At 43.2% G+C, this 17466-nt stretch overlaps 1 protein-coding gene across 10 annotated transcripts in view; it reads right to left on the bottom strand.

Moving 5' to 3' along the window:
• Positions 1–17466, bottom strand: part of LOC137375375 (very long-chain specific acyl-CoA dehydrogenase, mitochondrial-like) — a 106906-nt gene that overhangs the window by 30695 nt on the left and 58745 nt on the right. For 9 of the 10 annotated variants that reach the window (XM_068042468.1, XM_068042470.1, XM_068042466.1 and 6 more), the window contains 5 exons: positions 17221–17365; positions 15336–15459; positions 14549–14674; positions 11812–12010; positions 9061–9165 (listed from right to left, as the gene is read on the bottom strand). In XM_068042468.1, the coding sequence (XP_067898569.1) occupies positions 9061–9165; positions 11812–12010; positions 14549–14674; positions 15336–15459; positions 17221–17365 (699 nt within the window). The remainder of the gene's footprint in view (positions 1–9060; positions 9166–11811; positions 12011–14548; positions 14675–15335; positions 15460–17220; positions 17366–17466) is intronic. The other variant, XM_068042467.1, reaches the window with a different exon arrangement.

Below are 17466 nucleotides of genomic sequence, written 5' to 3'. Positions count from 1 at the left end.
ACTTGCAAACTCCACACAGGCAGTACCCAGAATTGAACCCGGGTCGCTGGAGCTGTGAGGCTGCGGTGCTAACCACTGCGCCACTGTGCCGCCCACTGTGTCGAGTTGCTTGAGTGTTGTTGGAGCTGTACTCAACCAGGCAAGGAAAGAATATTCCATCCCACATCTAACTTGTGTCTTTTATATGGTGTACAGACTCTGGGGAGTCAGGAGATGAATTACCCAGTGCAGAATACCCAGCCTCTGACCTGCTCTTGTAGCCACAGTATTTATTTGGCTCAACCAGTTAAGTTTCTGGTCAATGGTGACCCCCCCCCGCTGCCCCCACCCCCCCAGGATGTTGATAGTGGGGGATTCAGCGATCGTAATGCAATTGAACATCAAGGGGAGATGGTTAGATTCTCTCTTGTTGGAGATGGTCATTGTCTGGCACTTGTGTGGTACAAATGTTACTTGCCACTACCAGCCCAAGACTGAATGCTGTCCAGATCTTGCTGCATGAGGGCACAGACTGCTTCATTTCCTGAGGAGCTGCCATTTTTTTTTATTCATTCATGGGATGTGGGCGTCACTGGCTATGCCAGCATGTATTGCCCATCCCTAATTGCCCTTGAGAGGGTGGTGGTGAGCTGCCTTCTTGAACCGCTGTAGTCCATGCGAGGTAGGTACACCCACAGTGCTGTTAGGAAGGGAGCTCCTGGATTTTGACCCAGCGACAGTGAAAGAACAGCGATATAGTTCAAAGTCAGGATGGTGTGTGACTTGGACGGGAACTTGCAGTTGGTGATGTTCCCATGCATCTGCTGCTCTTGGCCTTCGAGGTGGTAGAGGTCACGGGTTTGGAAGGTGCTGTCGAAGGAGCCTTGGTGCATTGCTGCAGTGCATCTTGTAGATGGTACACACTGCTGCCACTGTGCGTCGGTGGTGGAGGGCTTGAATGTTTGTAGATGGTGTGCCAATCAAGCGGGCTGCTTTGTTCTGGATGGTGTTGAGCTTCTTGAGTGTTGTTGGAGCTGCACCCATCCAGGCAAGTGGAGAGTATTCCATCACACTCCTGACTTGTGCCTTGTAGATGATGGACAGGCTTTAGGGAGTCAGGAGTTGAGTTACTCGCCGCAGGATTCCTAGCCTCTGCTCTTGTAGCCACAGTATTTATATGACTACTCCAGTTCAGTTTCTAGTCAATGGTAGCCCCTAGGATGTTGATAGTGGTAGATTCAGCGATGGTAATGCCATTGAATGTCAATGCAACTCAACATTATGCAATCATCAGCGAACCTCCCCATTTCTAACGACATGATGGACAAAAGGTCATTAATGAATCAGCTGAAGATGATTAGGCCTAGGACACTGACCTGAGGAATTCCTGCGGCTGAGATGATTGGCCTCCAACAACTTTAACAACTTTCTTTGTGCTAGGTATGACTCCAGCCGATGGAGACTTTTCACTATGTTTCCCATTGACTTCAATTTGATGAAGGCCTCCTTGATGCCACATTCAGTCAAATGTTGCAATGATGTCAAGGCCAGTCACTCTCATCTCATCTCTTGAATTCAGATCTTTTGTCCATGTTTGGACGAGGGGTGTAATGAGGTCTGGAGCCAGATTCTTCTGGCAGAACCCAACTGAGCATCAGTAAGCAGGTTATTGATGAGTAAGTAGCACTTGATCGCACTGTTGCTGACACCTTCCATCATTTTGCTGATGATCAAGAGTAGACTGATGGGATGGTAATTGGCCAGATTGGATTTGTCCTGCTTTATATGGACAGAAACATACCTGGGCAATTTTTCACATTATTTGGTAGATGCCAGTGTTGTAGCTGTACTGGAACAGCTTGCCCAGGCACACGGCCAGTTCTATAGCACGAGCCTTCAGCACTATTAGCAAAACAACTTTCTTGTTAAGCTTTTATTCTCTCCATTTTTAAAAAATTTGCAATCTCACTGTAAAATGCTGAGAGGTTGGATTGTACTACTGCTCTTTAGCTGGCTACCAGGAGGCACTTTAGCCAACTTCTCTGTTCCAATGGGGAAATTTCTGTCTCCTGCTCAACACCTTTCCTCATTGGTGTAGCTGAGCACAGAAACTCACTGTGAGGCGAACTGCAGACATAAACTATCACCCCACTATTTTGTTGCATCTTCTTGTGCTCTTGTAAGGTTGTCTTTATCAGAGATTCATTTTGTTGAGGATTTGAACATAATGTAGCTTCAGCCTGAATCAAGCAAGCAATCAAGGAAGTTCTGTTGCAAATGAAGTTAGGTAATAAGAGTTTGTAACAAGATCCAATCATAACAGCATTTCCTTACATCAATACTCACTGAAGCAAAGACTTTGCTAATTGCAGCCTCAATCTGGAATTCACTTGCACCTGCATCCATATTACCACTGACTATATAAGCCATCGACTGTAAGAATACACATGAGCTTCAGTAAGAAAAGTATTATGTCATGAAATGCTTCGCCGTTAGTCCTTTTACTAATGTATGTATCTACTGGAATGATGTTCTTACTGTTGACTCTATACTCTTGTCAAACTCAAAAGAAAATATGTAAACATTTATATTTGTTCAGAGAGTTGAACTCAAATCTCATATAAAATGCTATACAAATGAAGAAGAAATGATAAGGGCTGAATTGGTACCCAATAAAATAATGAGGCCTGACACATGAGGTTGCTAAGATTCTTTGTGGCTTTATGTAGCATGGCATCACAGTGATCGCAATTGTAAATTGCAGCCTCTCTACTGCACTAAAGAAAATGCCATTCTTGATTTATATGCACCGTTTCAATTTATTCTAAATGAAAAGTGTTTGCGGAGTTCACCATACTTTGATAGCACAACAGACTGCTGATATGCACAAAATGAAAAGTGGCAACTTCTGAAATGATCAAGGAGGAAATAGGTAACTTACTTGATCTTGTATGAGAACTAACACGTGTTTCAGAGGTAAGTTGTGACACTATTCGCATTACACTCAACATATTAAATGGCTGTGCAAACTGAAGGTAAATAAATTACAGGGGCCAGATGAGATGCATCCGAGCATTCTTAAGGAATGAGGTAGATTACAGGGGAGCTCTAGCCAATTAAGCTTACTGGTTTGCTTTGAAGATGTGATAAAGGGGTTTGATAGGGTTCTGGCAGGGGATAAGGTACACTTGGATCTCAGTAGTGTTATGAAAGTGATTCTGTTCTTTTTTGTTAAAATATTTTTAAAGGAATTTATTTATTAAGGGATATGGGCCAAAGGCAGGTATATGGAGTTAGACCAAGGATCAGCCATGATCTCATTGAATGGCCGGACAGGCTCAAGGGGCTGAATGGCCTACTCCTGTTCCTATCTTCCTATGTTCCAATGAATTTATAGTTAAACTGAATAAATGTTGTACTAGTTTTTTTTTAAACAGCCATCAAGGGGCACTGAAGGGACTGGTGGCAACAATGTAATTGGTTGTCACATGACACAAGTTAAAGCCAGAACAGAAACCCTGGTAACAGGGGCAGAAAAGTGACAAGGGTCCCTTGATTGGACAAGCAGCAGAGCACACCTGGGATGGGCAGAAAACTCACAAGCTTTTTGGCCGTTGGTCAGTGTGTGTGTTTTACCTTCCGGAGTGAGTGGGAGATAAAGTCAAGTCCGTTGAAGAAGAGTAAAAAGAAGAGATCACAACCCAGCTTTGTTTTCCAATATCTCAGAAGGACCCTGAGAACAAAGAACAAAGAACAGTACAGCACAGGAACAGGCCATTCAGCCCTCCAAGCCTGCGCCGATCTTGATGCCTGCCTAAACTAACACCTTCTGCACTTCCGGGGCCCATTTCCCTCTATTCCCTTCCTATTCATATATTTATCAAAATGTCTCTTAAACGTCGCTATCGCATCTGCTTCCACCACCTCCCCTGGCAGCAAGTTCCAGGCACTCACCACCATCTGTGTAAAAAACTTGCCTCGCACATCCCCTCTAAACTTTGCCCCTCGCACCTTGAACCTATGTCCCCTAGTAACTGACTCTTCCACCCTGGGAAAAAGCTTCTGACTATCCACTCTGTCCATGCCGCTCATAACTTTGTAAACCTCTATCATGTCGCCCCTCCACCTCTGTCGTTCCAGTGAAAACAATCCGAGTTTTTCCAACCTCTCCTCATAGCTAATGCCCTCCAGACCAGGCAACATCCTGGTAAACCTCCTCTGTACCCTCTCCAAAGCCTCCACGTCCTTCTGGTAGTGTGGCGACCAGAATTGCACGCAATATTCTAAGTGTGGCCTAACTAAAGTTCTGTACAGCTGCAACATGACTGGCTAATTTTTATACTCTATGCCCCGACCGATGAAGGCAAGCATGCCGTATGCCTTCTTGACTACCTTATCCACCTGCGTTGCCACTTTCAGTGACCTGTGGACTTGTACGCCCAGATCTCTCTGCCTGTTAATACTCCTACGGGTTCTGCCATTTACTGTATACCTCCCACCTGCATTAGACCTTCCAAAATGCATCACCTCACATTTGTCCGGATTAAACTCCATCTGCCATTTCTCCGCCCAAGTCTCCAACCGATCTATATCCTGCTGTATCCTCTGACAATCCTCATCATTATCCGCAACTCCACCAACCTTTGTGTCGTCCACAAACCTACAAATCAGACCAACTACATTTTCCTCCAAATCATTTATATATACTACAAACAGCAAAGGTCCCAGCACTGATCCCTGCGGAACACCACTAGTCACATCCCTCCATTCAGAAAAACACCCATCCACTGTTACCCTCTGTCTTCTGTGACTGAGCCAGTTCTGTATCCATCTTGCCAGCTCACCTCTGATCCCGTGTGACTTCACCTTTTGCACCAGTCTGCCATGCGGGACCTTGTCAAAGGCTTTACTAAAGTCCATATAGACAACATCCACCGCCCTTCCCTCATCAATCATCTTCGTCACTTCCTCAAAAAACTCAATCAAATTAGTAAGACACGACCTCCCCTTCATAAAACCATGCTGTTTCTCGCTAATAAGTTTGTTTGTTTCCAAATGGGAGTAAATCCTGTCCAGAAGAATCCTCTCTAATAGTTTCCCTACCACTGACGTAAGGCTCACCGGCCTATAATTTTCTGGATTATTCTTGCCACCCTTCTTAAACAAAGGAACAACATTGGCTATTCTCCAGTCCTCTGGGACCTCACCTGTAGCCAATGAGGATGCAAAGATTTCTGTCAAGGCCCCAGCAATTTCTTCCCTTGCCTCCCTCAGTATTCTAGGGTAGATCCCATCAGGCCCTGGGGACTTATCTACCTTAATGCTTTGCAAGACACCCAACACCTCCTCCTTTTTGATAATGAGATGACTGAGACTATGTGCACTCCCTTCCCTAGGCTCATCATCCACCAGGTCCTTCTTCTTGGTGAATACTGATGCAAAGTACTCATTTAGCACCTCACCCATTTCCTCTGGCTCCACGCATAGATTCCCATCTCTGTCCTTGAGTGGGCCAACCCTTTCCCTGGTTACCCTCTTGCTCTTTATATATGTATAAAAAGCCTTGGGATTTTCCTTACTCCTGTTTGCCAATGACTTTTCATGACCCCTTTTAGCCCTCCTAACTCCTTACTTAAGTTCCTTCCTACTGTCTTTATATTCCTCAAGTGCTTCATCTGTTTCTAGCCTTCCAGCCCTTACAAATGCTTCCTTTTTCTTTTTGACTCGGCTCACAATATCCCGTGTTATCCAAGCTTCCCGAAACTTGCCAAACTTGTCTTTCTTCCTCACAGGAACATGCTGGTCCTGGATTCTAATCAGCTGACGTTTGAAAGACTCCCACATGTCAGATGTTGATTTACCCTCAAACAGCCGCCCCAATCTAAATTCTTCAGTTCCTAATATTGTTATAATTAGCCTTCCCCCAATTTAGCACCTTCACCCGAGGACTACTCTTATCCTTATCCACAAGTACCTTAAAACTTATGGAATTATGGTCATTGCTCCCGAAATTCTCCCCCACTGAAACTTCGACCACCTGGCCGGGCTCATTCCCCAATACCAGGTCCAGAATGGCCCCATCCCTAGTTGGACTATTTCAAGAAGCCCTCCTGGATGCTCCTCACAAATTCTGCCCCATCCAAGCCCCTAGCACTAAGTGAGTCCCAGTCAATATTGGGGAAGTTAAAATCACCCACCACTACAACCCTGTTACCTTTACATCTTTCCAAAATCTATCTACATATCTGCTCCTCTACCTCCCGCTGGCTGTTGGGAGGCCTGTAGTAAACCCCCAACATCGTGACTGCACCCTTCCTATTCCTGAGCTCCACCCATATTGCCTCACTGCATGACCTCTCTGAGGTGTCCTCCCGCAGTACAGCTGTGATATTCTCCTTAATCAGTAATGCAACTCCCCCACCCCTTTTACATCCCCCTCTATCCTGCCTGAAGCTTCTAAAGCCTGGAACATTTAGCTGCCAATCCTGCCCTTCCCTCAACCAAGTCTCTGTAATAGCAACAACATCATATTTCCAAGTACTAATCCAAGCTCTAAGTTCATCTGCCTTACCTGTTATACTTCTCGCATTGAAACAAATGCACTTCAGACCACCAGTCCCGCTGTGCTCAGCAACATCTCCCTGCCTGCTCTTCCTCTTAGTCCTACTGGCCTTATTTACTATGTCCTCCTCATTTACTTCGCTAGCTGTCCTACTGCTCTGGTTCCCACCCATCTACCACACTAGTTTAAACCCTCCCGAGTGACGCTAGCAAACCTTGCAGCCAGGATATTAGTGCCCTTCCAGTTTAGATGCAACCCGTCCTTCTTGTACAGGTCCCATCTGTCCCTGAAGAGAGCCCAATGGTCCAGATATCTGAAACCCTCCCTTCTACACCATCTGCTCAGCCACGTGTTTAGCTGCACTATCTTCCTATTTCTAGCCTCACTGGCACGTGGCACAGGGAGTAATCCAGAGAGTACAACCCTAGAGGTCCTGTTTTTTAACTTACTACCTAACTCCCTAAACTCCCCCTGCAGGACCTCATCACTCTTCCTGCCTATGTCAATTCATCTCGTTCCTGTCTTTGAAGAAAGCCTGACAAATTACTTATTAACACCACCTGAAAAGAATTGTTCTGAAAGATCCTAATGACCTGTTTACATGTACTCAGAAGTTAGACTGTATGCCAGTTTTGGAACAACATATCTCATCTGCTGTTTTCTTCAAAAGCGAGCAAGTAATCTGCCCAAATTTTCTTTTGTCTGTAACAGAGCTCTGAATTTATAAAAGTCCCCTTTTTTTCAGTTAACCAGTATGTATTTGTGTCTGTGAGTGTGAAGGGACTAAGGTTAAAAAAAGGGAACTTAAAAAAAAAAATCGATCTGTGTGTTTATGTTTTATTTCATTACTGGTTAAGACTTGTTTTATAATAAACTGATAATTTTGTTGCTCATTAAAGAAACTTGGTTAGTGTATTCTATTCTGGGAAAAATAGAGTATATGATTGACTGTATCGATAAGTGGGAAAATTTAAAATAATATGTTGTGACCTGCGGAGAAGTGGGACTAGAAAAACACTCCTCCCACCTCGATCATAACAGTAGGGTCGTTGATACAGTTTCTCTGGAAAGGCTGGTATTGAGAATAAAGAAAGTAGGAATTTGTGGAAAAATTTGTTGGTTGTCTGATAAAATCCAGAGGGTTTGTCACCATCCTGGGAGAATGTTACTAATGGGTCCCACAGGAGTCTGTTTTGGGATCTCTTTTGTTTAATATCCTCATTCATGTTCTGGAGCTAGGAGTCACAAACCCAATGGCTAAATCTACATACGATATAAAGCCAATGAAGGTGGTAGACTCCACAGCTGAACAGAATGAGCTGCAGAAGGATTTGAATACTCATGGGAATTGGGCAAGCAGGTGGCAGATCAAATCCAACGTAGAGAAAATCACATGAGGACAAAAAGTCCAGGAAAGGACTATTACCTAAATGGAAAAGAAAGAAGGTACATGGTAAATGAAAGCGATCTGGGGATCCTGATTGACAATAAATTGAAGCTATTGTAACAATGTTGGATGGTAGTGAGCAAAGTATTAAAAGGTCAATATTGAGCAAGGCAATGAGGTAATCTTAACACTTTAGAAATCATTGTCAGGAATGCACTAAGAGTATTGTGTACAGTTCTGGTCACCACAGTACAAAAAGGATATTGCAGCTGTTGAAAAGATATAGAAGAGAGCAACCGGAATGATTGATAGAATGGAGGGATTGGATTACGTACAGCCAATAAGTAAATAGAGCATGTTCTCACTGGAAAAGTTTGATAGGTGATATGATTGCTGTTTTTAGGATTCCAAAGGGACTAGATAAGATAGACCAGGACACCTTTCCAATAATAGAGGCAGGGGTTACAACCCGCACTTTAAGGGGGCTAAATTCAAAACTAATATGCGGAAATGTTATTTCAGTAAGCCAATCTATGGAACAGGCTCCCTCGGAAGATGGTAGAAGAAGCTAGTATTGATTCATTCAAATGAAAACTATTGATTCATTCAGAAAATACTGTTTTGAGATACAGTATGAGTAATTTAATACATGACATTCGGTATGAGTAATATGCTTGGGAGTACAGGTGATTTTGAACGTTTGGTTCCCAAAGCTTTCCACCATACTCACCTCATATTGGTCTGCTGCAGACTAATTAATAGCAATTGATTGCTATAATTAGTTAACAATTCCATTATCGTGTTAGGCAGCTACAAGGACAGTGGAAGACGAGCAAGGTGGACCATGGTCTTTTTCCATGCAGCAATTCCTATGTCCCTATGATATTTATCTACTAAAAACCCTCACCTGCACTTTTCAGGAGTAGTCACTAAATAGCAAACAGGATCTTAATCCAACTTTTCCATCCCAAGATCATGGTTGTTGAAACCAATTTAATACAACTGCTGCCATCCTAGCTGAGATCAGCTAACTCAGTAGAGATGGTATCAAACCTGGGACCTTATGGTCTGTATGACTCAATTATATACAACCTAGGAAGCTTTGAGAGGAATGTTTTTCTAGAATTTTTACCTCAGCTACATACTGCAGCATAGCCATAGTAGCAATTTTCTCTTGAATGAGGCCATAATGGTGAATCTTGCTCCCGAATTGTGTTCGATTGGCAGCATGGTCTACCTATTAAAACAGTTTCAAAAGAAAATGCAAAGGGATATCATATAAACAACTATTGCCTTTGAGGTTAAGAAAAAAACATTTCAAGTGGAGTTTATTGCTCTAGCTCTGTTCACATCAGACTTGACGTGTCTTCCCTGGAGAAAACCAATTTGCAGTGAAAGCACTGTTGGAGTGAAAGTTGCTTCAACCTGCTATTATAAATATATATGCTTTTTTCCTTTTCCACCCACATTTGCTATGTTTAATCTCTTCATTTCATTAACTTAAATAAGATGTGCTTGGTGCAATTCCACTTGAAATGTTGTGCACTCCACTCCTCTGTACAGTACTGTGATATCTCAACCCCAGGTATGGACCCAGAATTTCCTGGGGACCAGGGGGGTCCATGCTGGTTGGGGGTGGGGGAGAATGCACATAGTACAGGGGATGGGGAGGGGGTGCGACGCAGATGGTGGATGGGGAGGGAACAATCATGCAGGGGCAGGTCTGATGGTGGTCCAGTGGTCGGGTTGGGGTTGGGGTCCAATTATGTTGGGGATCCGATGGTGGTTGGAGGGAAGAAAATGGGAGTTGGGGGAGGCCAATAATCATGGACAGGGGGAGCAGACAAATCGTGAGGGTGGGGAGGGGGTTTACTAAGTAGCTTTTTGTGCCTGGAGGAAGTACGCCTCCTCATCCTGGCCCACAAGCAGTGCTTTAAAGGCACTTGTCTGTGGGTTCAGCCCTTCTCACTTCCTTTCAGCTGCCTGGTTTCCCAAGCCTTGGCTGGAAAATGAGCTAAAAATAGAGTGACTACTGAAATGAAGATAGGTAGCCTCATTACAATATTTAGATGACCAACCTGCTTCCTGTAAGCGGATTAGTCACCTGTCCTCATCTTGTCTGTGTTAAAACTGGAAGTGGGCAGTTTCAAGATATATTGGATTCCTATTTCAGATTTTTTGTATTCTAACATCTAAGATGACCCCAAACCAATCGTTTCTGGGAGTTAAGATTCACTCCTTGATGTTCACTCCATAAATTATGCTCTGTAAGTTTACGATTGGGGCAGGTGTAAGTTACATTGATTACCCTGGTAGTCTGGTCCTCTAAAAGGAGGCCGGAGCAGTGGGAGGGAGTTATCCTCTGGATTTCCCATTGCTCCTGCTTCTTCTATCCTAACTGTGCTGGATATTACCATCCATTATAATGGAGTGGCCATGACCTTGAACACTCCAGAAGATAGAAGTCTACCAAACTATCTCAACCTTTTAGCCAATTCTTTCTGTTTCCCCTCAGTGGGTACCCAAAGATGCTGGGATGGGTCCATCCTGACTCCACCCCCTCAATTTTATTGTAGCCTGACCCCATCCTGGCATTGAAAACTCTGGCAGTGTCAGGCTCTCTTTCGACCAGTGGATCGTGATATCTGCAGTACCATGGGTACAGTAGTAGGGGTTGAATTGTAACTATTCAGCCCTGTTATATTTCTTTTTACTTGTAGACCCATCATTTTAAACTTCTGGTGAGGAAAAAGCCTCTGTATTTTGGCTCATATTGCATATCATTTTTTCACAAAGTCAAGAATTTGATCTCAGAAGTTCAAGCAGCAGACAAAAAAAAATTGAAATGAGCTCTGTTTAGAATTGTTTGCGATCTGGAGTAGTTCACAACATACTGGAGTATTATTGTGCTGCAACAACATAAGATGTCTCAACAACAAGGGACTACATTAACTGGATACCATTCTATAAGTCTAGCCAGGCACGGTACAATCATTTTAAACTGGAAATGATGATGCCATAAGGAGTTCCAAATTATATCGATGACAAGTCTGACAAGAGGGGTGATTTCTCCTCAAAGGTTTGCAGCTCTACAGGCCTGGCTTTGAGCCTTACTATACTGGATGGAAATGAAGGAGAAAGGTTCCACTGAAGATGCTGAAGGGTGTACAGACTAGTTTGCATTCTATTTAGAGATCATAGATCATAGAGAGATACAGCACTGAAACAGGACCTTCGGCCCACCAAGTCTGTGCCAACCAACAACCACCCATTTATACTAATCCTACATTAATTCCAAATTCCCAACTTCCCTCTATTCTCCTGCCACCTACCTACACTAGGGGCAATTTATAATGGCCAATTTACCTAGCAACCTGCAAGTCTTTGGCTGTGGGAGGAAACCGGAGCACCCAGCGGAAACCCACACGGTCACAGGGAGAACTTGCAAACTCCGCACAGGCAGTACGCAGAATTAAACCCGGGTCGCTGGAGCTGTGAGACTGCGGTGCTAACCACTGCGCCACTGTGCCGCCCACAGTGGTATTTATAGTGGTAAAGAAAATCCTTTAACTTTCCACCTTACAAACAGCATCAGCATGTTTCCCCTCCCAAAATTGTTTCTTTTCTTTGTATTCCCCTTTATAATCTCTATTGAAAGTTTACATAGCAATTCTAGTTCATGAAAATTGATGAGTTCTACTTGTCAAACAGCAGACAATTTCTACATTTTACCTGCACAGAGCTGTGCACATTACACACAGTATAAAAAAGTAATACTGGTTCAGCATTGGAGCCAAAGATTGCTTCAAATGTTTAAATTCATGTTCTGATGCATGATATTTACATACAAAAGGATAGTAACATCAACCAAATTTATACTTACTGCTTTGGAGATCGCGCCAATCATTGTCCCTGAGAGAGCAGCTGCCATGCCGAATCGACCATTGTTCAGTATGTTCATGGCTACTTTAAACCCACTCCCGACCTCACCTAGCACATTTTCTGCCGGCACCTTCACATTGTCAAAGTATACCTCAGCTGTGTTAGAAGCCTTGATTCCCATCTTCTTTTCAGGAGGACCACTGAATCAAAACAATAACAATATGGCCATCATTGAGGCAGAGTGTTATTATGATGCATCAGGGAGTGAGGAAGGTCTAAGTTGAATAAGAAGATTGGATGTTTCATACTTAATAATTATTTTTAAAAAGTATGGAAAAATTATTTTGCTCTCTTCCCTTCCCTCAAAACTCTGTCCTTACACCATCCCTGAGAAGACAAGCAACAGGGTCCAAGATCCCTGCCAATTCTGCTTTGTAGTTATATTTGTGTTTTGAGGGTTGAGTTCACTGAATATTCTTTCTTTTCCCATACAGAATATCGAGGATAGTCAGAAGCCCCCAACATATTGTACCACCCAATGACAAGAATGCAAGTTGTGCCTGTGATCCTCCGCACAAGATAGTGCCAATGTCAGCCACACCGGTCATCAAGGGTACCAAGCAGAGGTCAAACACTTCCCACAGGGAAGGAAATGTAGGGAGAATTGCAATTATCAGAGTTGAGGAAACTGGTTGGGCACTGGTCTTAGCTAGAGATGATATATGGCACAGGGAGGTCGAATCAAGAGGAAGAAGAAAAAATTATCTTCAAAAATAAAACTGTCAGCCATGAATTTATTAAATATAGAACAGGCTGATGATATAGAGCTAAGCAGGGACTAATATTATAGGATACAAAGTAAACTGGGAATCTTTATACGGTAGGCTCACATGAATGTAAAAATGTCCCATGCACGCCAAAAGTAACTACTGGTCTGACAAAGGTCAGCTATTCCTTTTCCATTAAACCAATTTTTAATTTTTAATAAGGCTAATGAGATGTCAGCAAGCTTAAAGTTAACGATCATTTTATTTATTTTTTTTAATTTAGTGATACACACGGTCATAGGGAGAACTTGCAAACTTCACACAGGCAGTACCCAGAACCGAACCCAGGTCGCTGGAGCTGTGAGGCTGTAGTGCTAACCACTGCGCCACTGTTATTAATGTTATCATATACTTTTGCTTCACTTGCATCCAATACTAAAGGAGTGTCCAAGTTTTTGTTGCCATGGGCCTTAAAGGTGAATCATGAAGCCTCAATGGACATATTTGACAGCTAAATCCATGTTCCTGTTCATTTGCTATCCTTGAAGCTGCTGATGCTAACAGATCTTGGTGTTCTGGCTTAGGGTTTAACCAGATATGAGGCAACAGCATGAAGAAGCCTTTTCCAAAACTCCTCACCCACAGAATTTGAGCAGTACATAACAAGAAATAATACATAAGTGCAAATATGACAGTGGTGCATGAGTTTCAAGGCCCAGATTGCTAGGACTCAAAGGCATATGTTGCCCACAATTTGTAGCATATCATTCCTGAAATGGGGAGAAAGATGCACATGAAAATATATTTCAAAGTTTTGTACTTACAAATTTTGTGTAAATTTTATCTTGCTTCCCCATATTCTCAGCAATTGCCTCGATGATGATGACTGGGCTAAACTCAAACATGCTCCTGGCATTATTTGTTCAGCCCATAGTTATTTGTAAGGAAAACAGCACTATATGCTGTGGCAAGGTGGAGCTGTATAAACGTTAGTTAGGCCACAGCTGGAGTACTGTGTACAGTTCTGGTCACCGCACTATAGGAAGGATGTGATTGCACTGGAGAGGGTGCAGAGGAGATTCACCAGGATGTTGTTGCATGGGCTGGAGCATTTCATCTATGAAGAGAGACTGGATAGGCTAGGGTTGTTTTCCTTAGAGTAGAGAAAGCTGAGGAGGGACCTGATTGAGGTGTACAAAATTATGAGGGGCATTGATAGGATAGATAGGAAGAAACCTTTTCCTATAGCGGAGGGGTCAATAACCAGGGGGCATAGATTTAAGGTAAGGAGCAGGAGGTTTAGAGGGGATTTGAGGAAAAATATTTTCACCCAGAGGGTGATTGGAATCTGGAACATACTACCTGAAGGGGTGGTAGAGACAGGAACCCTCACAACATTTAAGAAGTATTTAGATGAGCACTTGAAATGCCATAGCATACAAGGCTACGGGCCAAGTGCTGGAAAATGGGATTAGGATAGGTGCTTGATGGCCGGCACAGACGTGATGGGCCGAAGGGCCTGTTTCTGTGCTGTATAACTCTATGACTCTATCTATGACTTTTTGGTATAGATTCTGGATCTTCAGATTTTGTGCAATAGGTTTTAATGATAGACGTATTAACTGTTAAAATGGCAAGTACACAGTAATTTACTTAACAATCTGTTATGATCACATTATTGATGTCAATGTCGATTACTGTCTTTGGTAGAAGCAAGAAATAGTTCGGAGGGAAAACGGCAACAATAGTCAAATATATAAGAGAAACAAATTGTTAAATCTCCCACTGATTTTCAAGGGAACAAGAACTGACCTAATATTACCAAGTAACCTCAATCATTTTTGACAACAAATGAGGGATATTGCTATAATGGAGTGGATGGTAGATAGTTAACCAAAAAAATTCTTTTCACAAAATTCTCACCAGAAAATCAAAATATAAAAATTTCTTTAAATTATTTTTTCACTTAACTGAGTCACTCCTCCAAATTTTCTCTCCACAATAAATGCCGTGATCTTGTCCTTCTTGTTTCCAGTGTGTTTATCCTTGACAGCAGTTTTGGCAAACACAGTGAAGATCTCTGCCATGCCCCCATTACTGAAAAAAATTCATAAATGAATAGCTGTAGAAACAATTCAGCCTCTGGGCAATTAGCTCTCTTCGTCCTGCTGAAATATTTTGTTGCTAACAGCTTAACCCATCGATGAGGAGCGATATCCAGTCAGACAACTGGAATTTACATCCCATTTTGTTGGCTCTACAGCCCTAAAGCATCCTAGATGAGAGGAGTTGAAGTTCATCCTAAATCCAATGGATTGAGAAGCCTGGATTTTCCTCTTTGGAATGGAGTTTCTATGGGACAGGGTACTTCCACCTACCCCATTGTGCCCACCCCAGCCTCAACCCTAGGTCAAGGCTCAAATGAGATGCAATGCAAGCTCACAGTGGGATTCCTGCTGTTAAGATTAAGCAGGACCCCACCTCTGCCAGTAAAGAAACACCAGATGCTGTGAGGAGACTACTGCAGCATCCGAAGGTCTAATGATAGACTTAAAGGGGTAGAATGAGGACACCCAATCTAGGTTTCATCCAAGAGCGAGGCCATCCACAACTAAGTCTCAGTCATTTGGTGAGAGAGGAGGCCAATATAAGACCCTCTCCATCCATTTGGGTATTTATCACCACTTTCCAGCATCCAGGAAGCAACAAAATTCTCTAATCATTTAACACTGATCCTGGGAATGAAGTTGACACTCACCTAATCCAGAGTTTGCTCCCATTCAGAATGTAGTCTTTTCCCTTCTTCACAGCAGTTGTTTTTATAGAGGCTGCATCGGATCCACTTGCTGTTTCAGTGAGACAGAAGGCAGCAATTGTTTTACCTACAAATGTACAGTCAAAAGAATAAAAATGCTCCATCTAGTGGGAAGAAGACATTCAGTGGGTTAGACATGTTCATTCACATTTAGGACCTGTGTTTAAATCCAGCTTAATGGGATAAAAGTCTTTTCAATCTGCTAGCAATGAGCTTCCTTTTGGCAGTCCTACTCCAGTTCCTGCAGGTCTAAGCTCAAGACACAAACCACCCTCAAATGGTGCTAAACTCATAATCTCACTAACAGAAGACATAGGATGATTAATTTGGAAATCAGAACAATGTAAACACTTTGGCAGTGAGGGGGAACAGTGAAGGGAATTTTTTCTCTGCATGTTTTCTCTTTATTTGCATATCAGTGGTCATGGGATAATAATGAGAATGGACAGTGAGAAATCTGAATACTCTCCCAATAGATTGCATGGATTAGGAAGGAAGGAGATTGAGGGATGGGTTAGATAGTAGATGACACAGCCTTGCAAGTCTTTTCTTATTCTTCTTTTTCTTATGTAACCCAATCATTGCTCAAGAATTGTATCACCCTGGTGAAGTCAGTTAACTTAGCACAGAATGAGGATTTATCTATTGAGTCAATGCAAGGGCTTTCAGATTGCATCCTAAAATGATGAGCCTATAAATATATCTGTAGGTATCTTTATTCTCCAGAAGATAGTCCAGCTTCAGTTTTCCAAAGAATTTTCCTGAAATGCCCAAAAATGAACCTCAAAATCTCTTTGGTCATAAGGCTTCTGAGGTTTAAATCCTACATCTAAATCATAAGAATCAAACCATGAATGAAACTTAATGAGCTCTGACTTGTATGCACCTTTCAGATAATAACCTCAACCAATTTATTTATATAAATTATATAAATAATATCAAATTGACTCCTGACAACGCAGCGGCTCACTGACATCATCAGAACGCTCCAAGCTGTGCACATGCGTAAACGGTCTCCTGCACTCTGAGATGCTGTGCATGCGCAGCCACGTCTTGCCTTGCCAGGACTAACAGGCGCATGTGCAGAAAAACGCTCTACCCCCTCGGCCACTCGCTCCAGGCTGCTCGCTCCTCGCACCACCCCCCCCACTCTCCGGCCACTCGCTCCTGCACCCCCATCCACCCCTCCAGCTGCTTGCTCCCCACTTCCCCCCACCCCTACCCCCATCCCTCCAGATGCTAGCTCTAGGCTGTGGGCCGCTTCCCTCCTCTCAGCCATTCGCTCTGCCCAAAGAAGCAAAGCGGGCCGCAAGAGGTGACGGGGCGATGTAGGAGCGAGTGGCCAAGAGGAGGGAAGTGGTGCGGCCAAGAGCTAGCATCTGGAGGGATGGCAGGGGGAGGTGGGGGAAGTGGGGAGTGAGCGGCCCGAGAGCGGGATGGCACTGAAACCTCACAGAATTATGGAGGGTGTGCAGCACTGTCAGAGGTGCTGTCCTTCTGATAAAACTTTAAACAGTGCAATGTTCTCCGTGTATCAAACATGTCCATTGTGTGCTGCCATAGGTTGAAGTTGTTTTTCTGTGATAACTTGAGCAGCGCCATCTTTAATCCTGGCAGCAGCTGAAATGCTGCAGACAGTGGCGTTTAAGTGGATGAGGCTGCATTTGCGCATGTGCTAGTACAGCGCCACCTAGTGGTTGCATTGTCAGCAAACGCAGCCAAATAAGATACACATTAAACAAGAGGAAATGAATGCACAATGCCTATATGTAAATAACAATAGATATCATACACCCTTGGAATTCTGAATGAAACTAGTCTCACCCACCTGATGCAAGGTCAGGCAAATATTTCTCCTTCTGTTTATTGGTGCCAAACAATAGGATTCCTTTGAAACCAATGGATTGATGAGCCCCAAGGGTAATACCCACTCCAAGGTCATGCAGACCAACAATCTCCACCAGTCTAGCATACTGAAAAAGAGTAGAGTTTAAAAATGAAGTTTGATAACACAACAGAACACAAAATAAGTCAACATATGCAATTTGTCATAGCATACAGGAATCAAACAAAA

This window comes from Heterodontus francisci, chromosome 11, assembly GCF_036365525.1.
Source record: "Heterodontus francisci isolate sHetFra1 chromosome 11, sHetFra1.hap1, whole genome shotgun sequence".
Lineage (NCBI taxonomy): Eukaryota > Metazoa > Chordata > Chondrichthyes > Heterodontiformes > Heterodontidae > Heterodontus > Heterodontus francisci.
This window is presented reverse-complemented; position numbering and strand designations above follow the sequence as displayed.